The following is a 12,004-nucleotide window of genomic DNA, read 5'->3' on the forward strand; positions in this document are numbered from 1 at the left end:
CAAAGCTTCACCAACCTGGCTGCCTTGCAGAAGACATCTCCTACTGTGACCTGTTCTCAAAGTACAAGGCATAAGTAGCTGTACTAATGAGACTTTCCCTTCTCTAGTCCAGACCTGAAATCCTTCTTCCCCCCCCTGAATTTCATCTGCCTATGGGCTGAACAAAACCTGGAGGGTCTTCTATGTTAACAGTCAATGCTAAATCCATCATGCACAAGAGCAGCAGCCACAACTCTTGGTTGTGAGCTCTCTGGGCTTGTCTCTGTAATGCCACGAAACAGCCACTTCTTGGTGCGTTCAGCATAAATTAATGCACTGTCATTCACAGCTCTGTTTTCATTGAAAAGGATTTCTTAGTCTTAATTCTTCATTGCATCCAAAATATACAGCAATATGACAAATACATTTATCAGAGTGCCCCATCTATAAGGAAAAAGACCCTTGCCAGGTTCCAGAAGCCATGAGCCAGTTCGTATGTATTAACAGGTGTAGTTCTGTCAGTGGAAGATCCGATTCGAGTTAACTCTGCATTGGGACAATTCAAACCATGCTCTTTGTCCTACCACTAAGGCACAGTAAGTCTTAATGCTGATGTTGTTAAGGGGTAGGAACCTTTGAGTGACTGTTCAATAGTGCACTACAACTGGAATCCTCAAAAATATTCTCACAAACTCAAACGGGGACTTAGAAACCCACCTCTCACTGACACAGTTGTGAGGACCACCAGTCTTCCTAGCAACACCTAAAACTTTTGGTTTTACTGCTGTCAATCATTTAGAATTGGTTTTGAAAGCTACTTCAATCTGAAACTATTGTTTCGTTGCCAGGCCAGCTGCAACACATCTCTTCCCTATGTGTTTCTGCCTATGAGCTGGTGGAAAATGTGGGCTTTTCCAGTTGTGCCTTGTCTCTGTTCCTGCCACAGCCCAGGGAGCAGATGTCTGATAGTCACTCAAGCCTGTCGCTGGTTTTCTATGATGACCACACTGCCCATTAACCACTAATGTTTTTCCTACCCCAATTCTTTTACCAATCCAGCATTTGAGTCAGAGCAGTTCACTGACTCTGCCTTGATTTCTGTAGCAAAGACTATTAATGTAACTCAAATAACATTTCAATCTCATCCCATTTCTCAAAGTGCCTTGCTTTTATATACACTGGAAGAAGCTGTAAAATAGTAATGCTTTTCACAGCTCATCCTCCAGAAAGAATTAATGCAAAATGGATTTATTAACAAGCTCTCATTTGATCTCCTTGGAGCTTTCTGCAGAGAAAGACACTCAGGCTAATCACAGCAGATCCTAGCATTAGAAATATCTGTGAAGGGACATTTACCTTGGGGCAGAACTTCAGAGAATGAGAAATACTTTGTCTTTATCTGCTGCTTCTCCCCTACCTGCTTGCTGGGTTTATAGGTATTTGTGTTTGATGAACTTTTGTCTTTGATGCCCAGCTTCTCTGTCTTGTTTGATCACACAGCAAGGTCAGAATCTTGTATTTCTGACTCCATTTGTTGTCATGGGAATGACTCAGCTATTGCAAACATGGTATTATGATGTCTCTGCAGGACTGAAAATGAGGCCCACAGGAGCTCTAAAGGTTTGGTGTTTTCAGCAAATTTGCAATGATAAACCCTTAATAAATGAGGGCCTCAACCTGCACACACTGAAATCCATAGGAGATTCATCATTAATTTCAGTGTCTGCAGCGGGATTATGCACAGGCACAACTAAGTAAAGTCATGATCAGGAACTACTTGTCTTTGGAAGTCAGCAGGTATCTTACAAATAGATTCATTACTTATATGCCCAAGTTGTTGTGACATGAAACCTACATTAGTTCCATTGCTTTGTGCTTGCTGGAAGAATTGGTGATTTCTTCTTTTATTTATTTTTTTTTTTTGGGTGATAGTACTTTGAGAGGTGTTAAAGGCTAAAAAAATTTGAAGGAGACACAGTAGCTTTTAACAAGAAAGATGATACATCTGCAAAAAGCATGGAAAGTTTGAGGCACTGACTCCCTTTCTGAGTATGAAAAAACAGCACTTCAATTTTACTAAGTCAAGATATTTTTTAGATCTGTGATGTGAAAAAGAGATGCTTTCAGGATGTGGTGACCTGAGATTATGGCACCAACAGGAAATTCAGGAGGCCAAGGCTCAAACCTCTGCTCTACTGGACTCAAAGTGATCAGGGTCCTGGAGTCAGCACCATACTTCCAACCCTTTAGCACATCATTCTGGGCTAGAAAAGGACAGTCTAACATAGTTCCACCTTTGCAAGAGACAGTTTGAGTATATCATTTCATGAGATGGAAGGTTGATGATGAGAAAGATGAGAAGGTCAGAACCACAACCCTTGCTACACAGTGGAATTTCCCTTCCCCAATCACTCCAGCTACTGGCATCAGTACAGCTACTACCCAGCACCCACAGTGCCTGCAGTGCATGTGTCAGATCTAAGCTCCACTAAATATTCTGAAATCAAATCTTCCTCTGAGAAAAACTGGCAAAGCTCCAGTGAAGTCAACAGAATTTTAATTTCCACCATCTTAGAATAACAGCTGGAATACCTAGGTATTGAGCCAAAGTGTCAGAGACATTTTTGAAACACACATGGAAAAGGAATAGGTTGGCATTTAAAAAGAAAATATACTTTTAAAGTTCACCATCAAGAATAAATGTCCTCCCCCTTCTCCCTCAAAATACCAGGACAAGCAAGGACTGTCAAGGGGTGGACCGCTGTGTTTTGTGTAATGCTAAATGCATGCTTGTTCCAAATGAACTGCACTGGCTGTGAACATTCACATTTGTACTTGATTCATGTTGGGGCGTTTGAATGACAAGCATCAGTTCAGATCTAGGGAGTCCTCAGAACTTAAATCTGTTTGCAGTTAATAACTCCTTACCAAACGCACCATGAAAAATCACTTGGATGGGAAACAGCAGAAAAGCACTTTAGAACTTGCTGCATAATATTCCTGTGTAAGTTGCTGAAGTGTTTTACCAAAAATCAGTGCCCCCCCGGTTTGCTATTGACCGCATTCCAGGATATAAGAAAACACACAGTTAATCTAGCTATTTGAGAGAGCAGAGCAATATAGCATCTTAGACCAGACTCATTAGTGGGGTTTTGCTGCTGCTTGTATGTCACCAGCGTGCCTGACAAAAATCATACCTGCACCACTGAATCAGTGATCCAGCAGAGAAAAAATATTTAGTCTGGATTTATTCCTCTTACCTCAGAGTATTTCCTGAGAAATGCACTGCTGCCTGAAAACTCCTGCTCTCCCCAGAGGTAAAGCGACCAAAGACTTAGTGTCCTACAGACACTACACACAGACACCAGCAGCCATTCCACTTCGTGCCAGGACTGTACCCAGCCCAAGTTTCCTCTATTCTACAGCAGTTGGCACAGATGCACAGGTATTAAGGCAAGCATAAGTAATTTCTCCTTAATATTCTCACCCTTCAGCTACTTTCAGTTCAGGCAGTTTTCTGAGCCTGATGGAGCTTGTTCATCTGTTTAACATTCAGTATCTTTCTTCCAGATACTTGTCCAGTTTCCCCTCGAACCTACACAAACTATACTGAGTCCTCAATACTCTTCAGCAAGGAGTTCCAGCTGGCATGAAGAACACGTCCCTTGTGTTAGCTTTGAACCTAGCTCCTAGTTCATTCTACAAGAAGAGATGGAGAGTCAACCATCATCTACACTCTCTGCAAAATTCATGATGATGTGAAACCCTAAGTTACAAGCCCAGGCAGGATGAATCCAGGCCTACCTCCACAGTGGGTAAGTCACAACATATTGGGCTTAAACTATAGCAATAGGGACAGAGGAAGAACTTCCTAACAAGAAGAACAGATAAGCCTGGGAAAGGATCACCTACATAGGTACGGATTCTAGCACTTCCTTATTCCTCTGAGAATAAACAGAGCTGCCAGGAAGGCTGAAACAACAGCTTGCCATACATTCCTTTCATCCTGCATAGGAGTATGCCCAGATAGGAGTATTAAGCACCACCACTTGTTTTGGTGAAGCAGCTGCCTTATCAGTGGTATTTTGCCTCTGAGAGGCCCCATGTTTCTGCCACTTGAGATCTCACTGTGTACTTATTCAGCTGTCACTCACAGAGGCAGGTTATTGACAAGAAGAAGAATTCAGTTCCAGGGGGATCATGGGCTGCTCTCTCAAACCAAAGCAGATTGGTTTTTTACCTCAATGTGAGATAGTTTGGAGCTGGGCTTCTCATCAGTTCTCATCAGGAGCCATGAGTGTCCCTCTCCAAGATAAACAACACATCGCAAATCACAGCTGGTCTTTTCAAGAGGGAAATAATTTAGGGGAGTTGGATACTACTGTCACCACAGAACTGAGTATCCAACATGCTCTTGGGCAATGCACAATCCCATAAACTACAGCAGGAACTAAGATCAGCCTCTGTTGATCAGAGGTTATGTGGCCTCCGCAAAAGGATAGTGAGACACTGGGCTCAGAACTGTATTCTCCTAAAAGCAAACACTGCCCAGGGTAGGCAACCAGCAGTGAGGAACGAGTAAGGAGGGCCTGGGACCCCATTGAGTCCTGTACTTATCATTCTCCTTTGCATAAAGAGCTACCAGAATGAACCACAATGCTGAAGAGAGGTTAACTGCAGTCATACAAGCAATTTTAGCTCTGACATTTTCCATCTTCAGATTGCTTGACTTTGCAACCTTAATGTTCCTTTCAATTCTGAAGTGCATAAACATATGCATGTAAATAGGTAAGTACACAGGCAAATTAAATACTGTTTTCTTCCTTAGGGAAGATTCTGGAGTGCCTCAAGATGGCTGGGGGATAATCTAGAATCTTTGATGGAGGTTTCACTTACAAGAAACAGAAAACAAGGAAGAGCCAGCAGTTTGTATCTGAGGTTTCAGCAGCCACATATGATGGATATTTCAGAATTTCTGCTGCAAAGTCACTTAGAACTAAGCACTGTGCCGTATGCTACTGGGACACAAATGGATTTAAAAAGGTTAGCTTCTGTGTGCATATACAGCATGACATGTTTCTAGGAGAAGCACATCACAGGACAAGAGCTACAGCCTGACCTGTTAAAGTAGCACTGATTTCTATAATTCTCCAGACGCAAGCAAGCATAAAAAGACTTCAGCCTTCTATAATTATTCAGGAAGGCAGACAAGTAAAGCAACTTTTCCCAATTTCCATCTTCCACTCATCCTTACAAGTTGAAATAAACTAATTAAAATAAGCATAGTAAGAGTAAAAACTGAAAGAAAGAACGTCCTGGAACTTGTAGAAGAAGTTACTGACATCAAAAGATGGTTTATCATGTCAACAATGTATGTTTCCAGCTCCTCTGCCAGTGACTTCTCTCAAGTCAAGATCAAGCTTTTCTTAAACTTCAGCAGTCACTATACATAATTTGAATATTATTTGCATTTTATTTAGATAATTAAAAATGTGATGGCTTACTTTTAAAGAAATAATAGGTATAAAATTAGACGTAATGACTAGAAGAGCTTTTCTTACAGTATCTTTTACAGTTGTGTTAAAAACATTTTTTCAGACATATACTGAAAACTGGTTGCATTCTGCTATTGCTCAACAAATCTTTTTCTCTCTCTTTACCTTTCAGTTAGGATATAAAATTATATCTACTAAGAAAATCATTCTAGGCTGTCTTCTTGGTGAAAATCTGCAAATACCTCACAACATGGCAGGCAGCTAAAGGATCATCTCTTCACATAAAGCAGGTAGCACCGACCACATGCCTGACTAAATACCACAGGAGCATGAAAAGAATGTAAGAACCAGGTGTCCTGGGAAGCAGGATGTCACCTTCTTGCACGAGCACTACTGTAGGCAGAGAGCATTGGCAGGGCACAGGTGTGGCAGGACCAGATAAACAACAAACAAAGAGCCCCAGATTTCTAACGTTTGAGGGCACTGTAGATGTCCTCAAATGAAACCTACAGAAATAAGAGCAGACACGCAGGGAGTCTCACAGGTGCAGTAACACGAAGTGAGCCTGCTGGAAAAGGAAGGGGATGCTGCTGCCTGGCTCAGCATATTTAACAGTGGTTCTGAGTTAGGAATGGGCAGTCAGGATTTTTCTGGAGGTGGGATTTTTTTGGGGTTTTTTTTGACTAGGTTTCCTTTCTGAGCAAACATCACTATTGGGAGAAAATAAGTCTATCTACTAATTTTTAATGCTAAGATGCCCTTCATCTTGTGTTTGAGTCATGGTATAATTCCTAAAACAGGTAAGCTCAGGCTTATAGGCAGAGTGATGAAAAAATATAATGGAGAGCTATTATCTTTATGTATAAAAGGGGTATTGAAAACTGAGGAAAAGGTACCTTTTTAATAAGTCTTTTTCATTTTACTAGGACTGTAATTGTACAGAAGATTTCAAGTGGGTAACACCTAGCAGAACTTGAGGAAAACAAACGGGCCACACACTTTTAATAAAGAGGCACCACTAACACAGGCACTAACACACAATGCTGTGCTTTTCTGCCATGAGGAACTCCCATCATATCTGCACTTGGGCAGAGCAGACCACATTACTGTTTTCTTCCTGGCAAGCTGTGGCAGCTCTTGCTTTGCAGTTTCCTGAATGACTGCATTAATTTGATTGACTCCAGATCAATGGTGTCTCTAAATAAGATTAAATTACGTGTTCCTTCTGCCTGCATGTTACAGGAGATTACTCTCAGCAGAATCTCAAAGGAAGCAATTAGCTGACCACTGATGTAATGAATTCTAATTATTTTGTTTGTACAAACAATAAAGCCTGACTGTTTGTTTAGCAAGGAAGTGTAATTACTCTGAGCACTTGAGAAAATAAATCAAACAGCGCTACCTAGACCTGTAAATAATGAGGCTTCGACTTCGTATTTATGCTAAGAATACTCATGGAATATTTTCAGGTAGCTGGGAGCCAACCTTTGAAAGTAACATTTATCATAGTTATTATTGAGCACTTGCTTGATTATGTTCTTGAGTGTGCTAGGTACCCTGCAGAAATATCCCTCTACATTGGCTGTCACTGGCACCTGCTAAAAATTTGCTGCAGCCAGTGCAATTTCCTGCAACTGTTTTTTGTTAATCAACAAGAAGTCACTCACATCACAATCATTAGGCTGTTCTGCTCCTAAGGGCACCAAGTGGCAGGGGCATGTCCTCAGCAATGGACGAATGACCAGAAAAAAACGCACATTCCTGTGAATGGAGCAGGCTCTATTCTGCCCAGCATTTGGCCATGTAGGCTAGAAATGGAATAAAATCAGAAGGCAATGGAATGAGAATGGTTGCAGCTGGACCTTCCCCTTCTCCATGCTGATCTGCTGCTGCTGCAAAATATTCACAGCTCAAACAGGAGAGACAAGGAGAGTCACTAGGGACCTCGTGCTGCAAAAAGCAGAGATCAGTCCAAAAATACCTCAACTTCTGCAACTTCTGCTGATTTTGTGTGACTCAAGAGCATGAAGGAGCTGACAAATCAGAGATAACCTGATCCTATTTTATGCAAACTCACTGGTTGTTGCAAGCACAGTGATGCAGCCATTTGCATTTCCTGCAGATCCTAACTCCTGAGATCAGCTGATCTCTTCAAGGTAGTTGGCTTCCTTTACCACAGCTTTGAAAAGATATTCATGCATACAAAAATATTTTGCTTAATCTTTCTTTCATTTCTAGCCACATTTTATGTGTTAAATCTGAATTTAAAGTAAACTGCATAGATTAGAATTCTGCAGTTGGCCTGGTTTTCCTCTTTTCTTAGTCCAAACAGTGATACACCCAAAAGGGATAAACATTATTTTCTGGCTCTCTTAAGTGGTGCTCAAAAATCTTGTGGCAACACTGGCTTACATCCTGATAAAACCTGAATGAAAAAAAAAGACACTGCTGCTTACAGCACTTGGATTCTTGTTGTAGAGATACTGTTTAAACAGAGAATGAAAGCCCTGAGGTCAGCGAAATCTCACTGAAGTGAGCAGGGTGTAAATTACAGCAACATCTGTACTGGCTGAAGGGAAACTGCAAATCACTTGTTAGTGCAATGGGAGCCATTTCCCTCATGCTTATGAGGTATTTCAGTTCTTCATTCCTTTCCACCCTGAGCTGTTTCTCTTTGTTTGTGTTCAGTAGCTATTAAAAACTCACAGAGTGAGGTTTTTTTTGTGCTCTTGCTGTAGGCCTAATTGACAAATGTTTGCTGCGTGCCGTTATGTTAAGCCAGTATCTTTGAAAATTAACTGAAGACTTTAGTCTAATTTGGAGAATTTAAGGGTGAATAAATACCATGTACCCCAAGGCAGGTGAGGCAGATGAATTAAAAATGGCATCTAACTGTAGTGGAGACATGCTTATGCCTAAAGCTTTTGGGTTTTTTTTCCCTACAAACAACTTGACCCAACCAAACAACATGAAACCAGAGACTGCCTTGGACAGTCTTCTGGAATATCCCTTTGAGCCTCTTCTAGGGAAAAGCAGCACCACTAAATGTTTGGCTGCCTCTACACCAAGTATTAAAATGTCATGCTGTTTTTCCAGCCTTAAAAATTCTGGTGACCTTACTGGATGAAACAATTAATGCTGAGCCAGACAGGCAAGAACAGAAAGTCTTTGGGGGTTTTCAGGAAGGCTGAACTGCAGCCAAAACTATTGAGAAAAGTGTGAAAACTGCCTTAAAATTGGTCAGTATTTTTCTGGGTATAAATACTGGAGCTGCTACTCCACATATGAGTATTAGAGGAATATCTCATCAGAATGAGGAAAGCCTTGATTTCTGGCCATGCTTGAAGTGCACTGTACTGCCCCCTTTAAATATTGGTCTCTTGTACAGAGGTGTTGCAACAGGAGAAATCAAGGGTTTGATTTATCTTAAAATGACTACGTGATTATGATCCTGCAACAGATTATTCATCCAGTCTCTTTTGTGTTGGGCAAATAAAGCCTTATTCTGTTCCTTCTCAAAACAAATGGAAAGTGAGACGACAGTACAAAGTAGAAGAGCGTCTATAAACAAAGCAAATTGCGACAGAAAAATTTGCTGGCTTTGTGAAAATAGGATCAGAAGTGCTGCTTGGTTTAATAAGAAACTGTCAGTATTTTGTTTTCTTTTAGCTTCTCCTTATCATCTCCTGTACTGCTTCTGTTTCTTATGTCATCACTTCAAAAAGAAAATCCATCACAGGAGGAATTCTGCTGCTTAGAATAAGGATTTAGTCTAATAACATTAGACAAATCTCTTGACTTTCTCTGGCTTTCTGCATCAGAAAGAAGATGGGCTGATTGATCCAAAGCACTTTTTTTCAGAAGTGTCTAAAGAATTAGAAGTCCCATTTTCAAAATTATTTTAGGCACTTAACCACTAAATCCTTTACAGAGATATTCTGGCTCTTCCTTAGTCTCTTTTGAAAAATTAATTAAGTTTATATAGCATGTAGATATACAAAAACTGAGTTCCCCTCCTCTCCCAGGAGATGGATATTTAGCTTCTAGAGATACAGTAAGCCTAGCTCAAGAGTAAAAACTATCTAATATTTTTCCTTTTAAAAATCTGGAGAAAATCAACAACTTCCTTAAGAGTGGCTCTTAATATGCAGATTAATTTCAAGAATCTTTAGAAAAGTTTAAAATAATCTTCTGCAAAATGTCTGGTCAAATATTTTAATAATAAGAAACTGTCATACCTTTCTGAATCTGTCTGGTTCCTCCAAAGATCCAGCACTCTGTTTAAAAGAAAAAAAAAAATTAAAAAAAAAAAAAAAAAAAAAGGCATGAAGTTAACATCCCAGAGGAGCCTGTAAATGAGTATTCACCACACAGGGGATGTCTCTTTCAATTCATGGTCACCTGGACAGAATGAACCAGCAGGAGATTTTTTTAATGAGCTTTTTAACAAACATTAGGCAGAAAGACGACATGTTTTTAGGTTCTTGACTATTTGAATCAGATGAGTAGTTCTCCCAGCCATAGCTTTGACTTTACTGACACCTATTGACTATACTAATGCCTACAGAAAGTTTTGGTTAACAAAGCATGAGTCATTACAATCAATGGCAAACATAGAAATATGCTCTTTATTAACGCAGGTCATGCTTACCTTCCATGCATTTTAAAAGATTCATGTTCTAAATAAGCTTTGGATTTCAAGTCAACATTTCCCAATACAGAAAATTTTAAAATGCCTCAGATTTTAGGTGTTCAAGTTCAGATACCTTTGAAAGCACTCGCATACAGAAAGTACCAAACGCAAACCTGTAAATTCTAGTCCTTTGATTATGGTATCTTGGAGTTGCTCAGATAATGTGAGTAGTTAAGCTAGAAAAATATTAATTAATAATTATATATGTTTATGCTAAGAACATGGGAAAAGCTTCAGCATGCCCTGGAATACTTTATATATAATGATGCCATCCTTAGCATGCCTTACATATAACAACCCAGTAACTTCTTTAATAATTTGGTTGTTGCATTAAAATGCCTCCCCTTTATTTCATTCCAAATCATTAGCCTATAAAGACAGTTTCAAAAGTGACTAGGTCCTTCTGTGCACAGTTACTTTGAATCAGTTCAGTCACTGACTATTCTGTCCCACAGCAGGAGACACAAATAATGAACAGTGAACATATTCTTACTGCAGGAACAGTCAAAAAATAACTCTATGGAGAATGTTGTGTGGAGAAAGGGCAAAAACCATAAATCCATGTGCCCAGAACCAGGCATTTACCCAAACTATTCACACACACAAACACCTCTCAGTCCCCAGCTGCCTGCCTCTTTGCCAGTTGTCATTGGGGTTTGAACCTTCCATTTCAGGAAATATTTTGAGCATAGCTTACCAAGGGAAAAGCCCACAACTCTTCATTAAGTACACACACCTACACAGTTGGATTAAGCCCAGCAATGAGAAGCAACCTGAGAGTGCAATGGCAGAGCTCAGCAGCTGGGGACTGTGTGTTGTCACCTACCGGAGAACTCATGGACTCTCTCAGTTTAGATTTGTAGAGCATCCATCGGTAGCGCAGGTCCTCCAGCTCCTCAGAGTTACCAATGACAGGATGAAGATGAAGGAGGTCCTCAAAGAGACGCTGACCATCAGGCACATGAGACTGCAGCTCCTACAGGCAAAGACAAGGGTCAGCAGCAACTCAGGATTCAGGAAGGCCCCACTTTTTAAATTAGCATTTGAAATAACAGTGGTTATGGAATAGCACATTTATTTTTGATACTGCTTTTTTGGCTTGAAAGGATATAAAACTCACCTGCAGGACTTCTATAGACTTAGATATTTCTGTATTTAATTTCTAACAGCATCCAATGCCACAGCATTTGGCTATATTCAACAGGAAGAGTGAGACCAAATACCAGACACTGATTTTAATCAGCTTCTTTTAATGAATACCTTTGCCATACCATACTGGAAATGTCCAGCCCAACAACTAGATGCCAGGTGCTCCCTTCCCTTCTACCACTCTGGCTCTGGGCTTCTTAGCAGAAAGGATGAAATTTGTCCTAAATTCCTGAGCTTCAGCTACTCTAGAGTCTCCTAAAGCAAAGAGCATAGTGTTTGAATTTTTTGTCTGTTTGTTCTTTGGGGATTTTTTTTTTGTTGTTTTTTTGGGGTGGTGGGATATTGGTTAGTTGGTGGAGTGGGTTTGTGTTTTATTGTTGCTGTTTGGGTTTTTTTTAATTCAGAAAGAATTTGCACTTATTGCGGTATTACTATCTCCATTCACCCCCTGAAAACTAACCTCAAGTTTGCTCTGGTGTGCCTTAATTTCCTCTGTGGAAGATGGAGTCCCAGCAAGAACTTTGGTCAGTTTGGTGTTTTCTCCTTGTAGCCACTCTTCAAAGTCATGTAGGAGCTTCAAGTGGCTGCTTGTACTTTGCCCTTCTCTCATCTTCTCCTGGGACAGAGAACAACAGGGACAAAAAAGCTCTTACTGTTATGTCAGATGTTTCCTCTGAAGGCCTGATTG

General features: G+C 40.3%; 1 protein-coding gene across 4 annotated transcripts in view; it reads right to left on the bottom strand.

Annotated features, from left to right (window-relative positions):
- SYNE3 (spectrin repeat containing nuclear envelope family member 3) overlaps positions 1 to 12,004 on the bottom strand; it is a 65,516-nt gene that overhangs the window by 12,621 nt on the left and 40,891 nt on the right. For all 4 annotated transcript variants that reach the window (XM_042046958.1, XM_042046957.1, XM_042046955.1 and 1 more), the window contains exons 15-17: positions 11,777 to 11,932; positions 10,994 to 11,143; positions 9,713 to 9,751 (exon numbers count right to left, since the gene is read on the bottom strand). In XM_042046958.1, the coding sequence (XP_041902892.1) occupies positions 9,713 to 9,751; positions 10,994 to 11,143; positions 11,777 to 11,932 (345 nt within the window). The remainder of the gene's footprint in view (positions 1 to 9,712; positions 9,752 to 10,993; positions 11,144 to 11,776; positions 11,933 to 12,004) is intronic.

This window comes from Corvus kubaryi, unplaced genomic scaffold (assembly GCF_017639235.1).
Source record: "Corvus kubaryi isolate FWS band 111438036 unplaced genomic scaffold, C.kubaryi_AGA036_p1.0 66, whole genome shotgun sequence".
Lineage (NCBI taxonomy): Eukaryota > Metazoa > Chordata > Aves > Passeriformes > Corvidae > Corvus > Corvus kubaryi.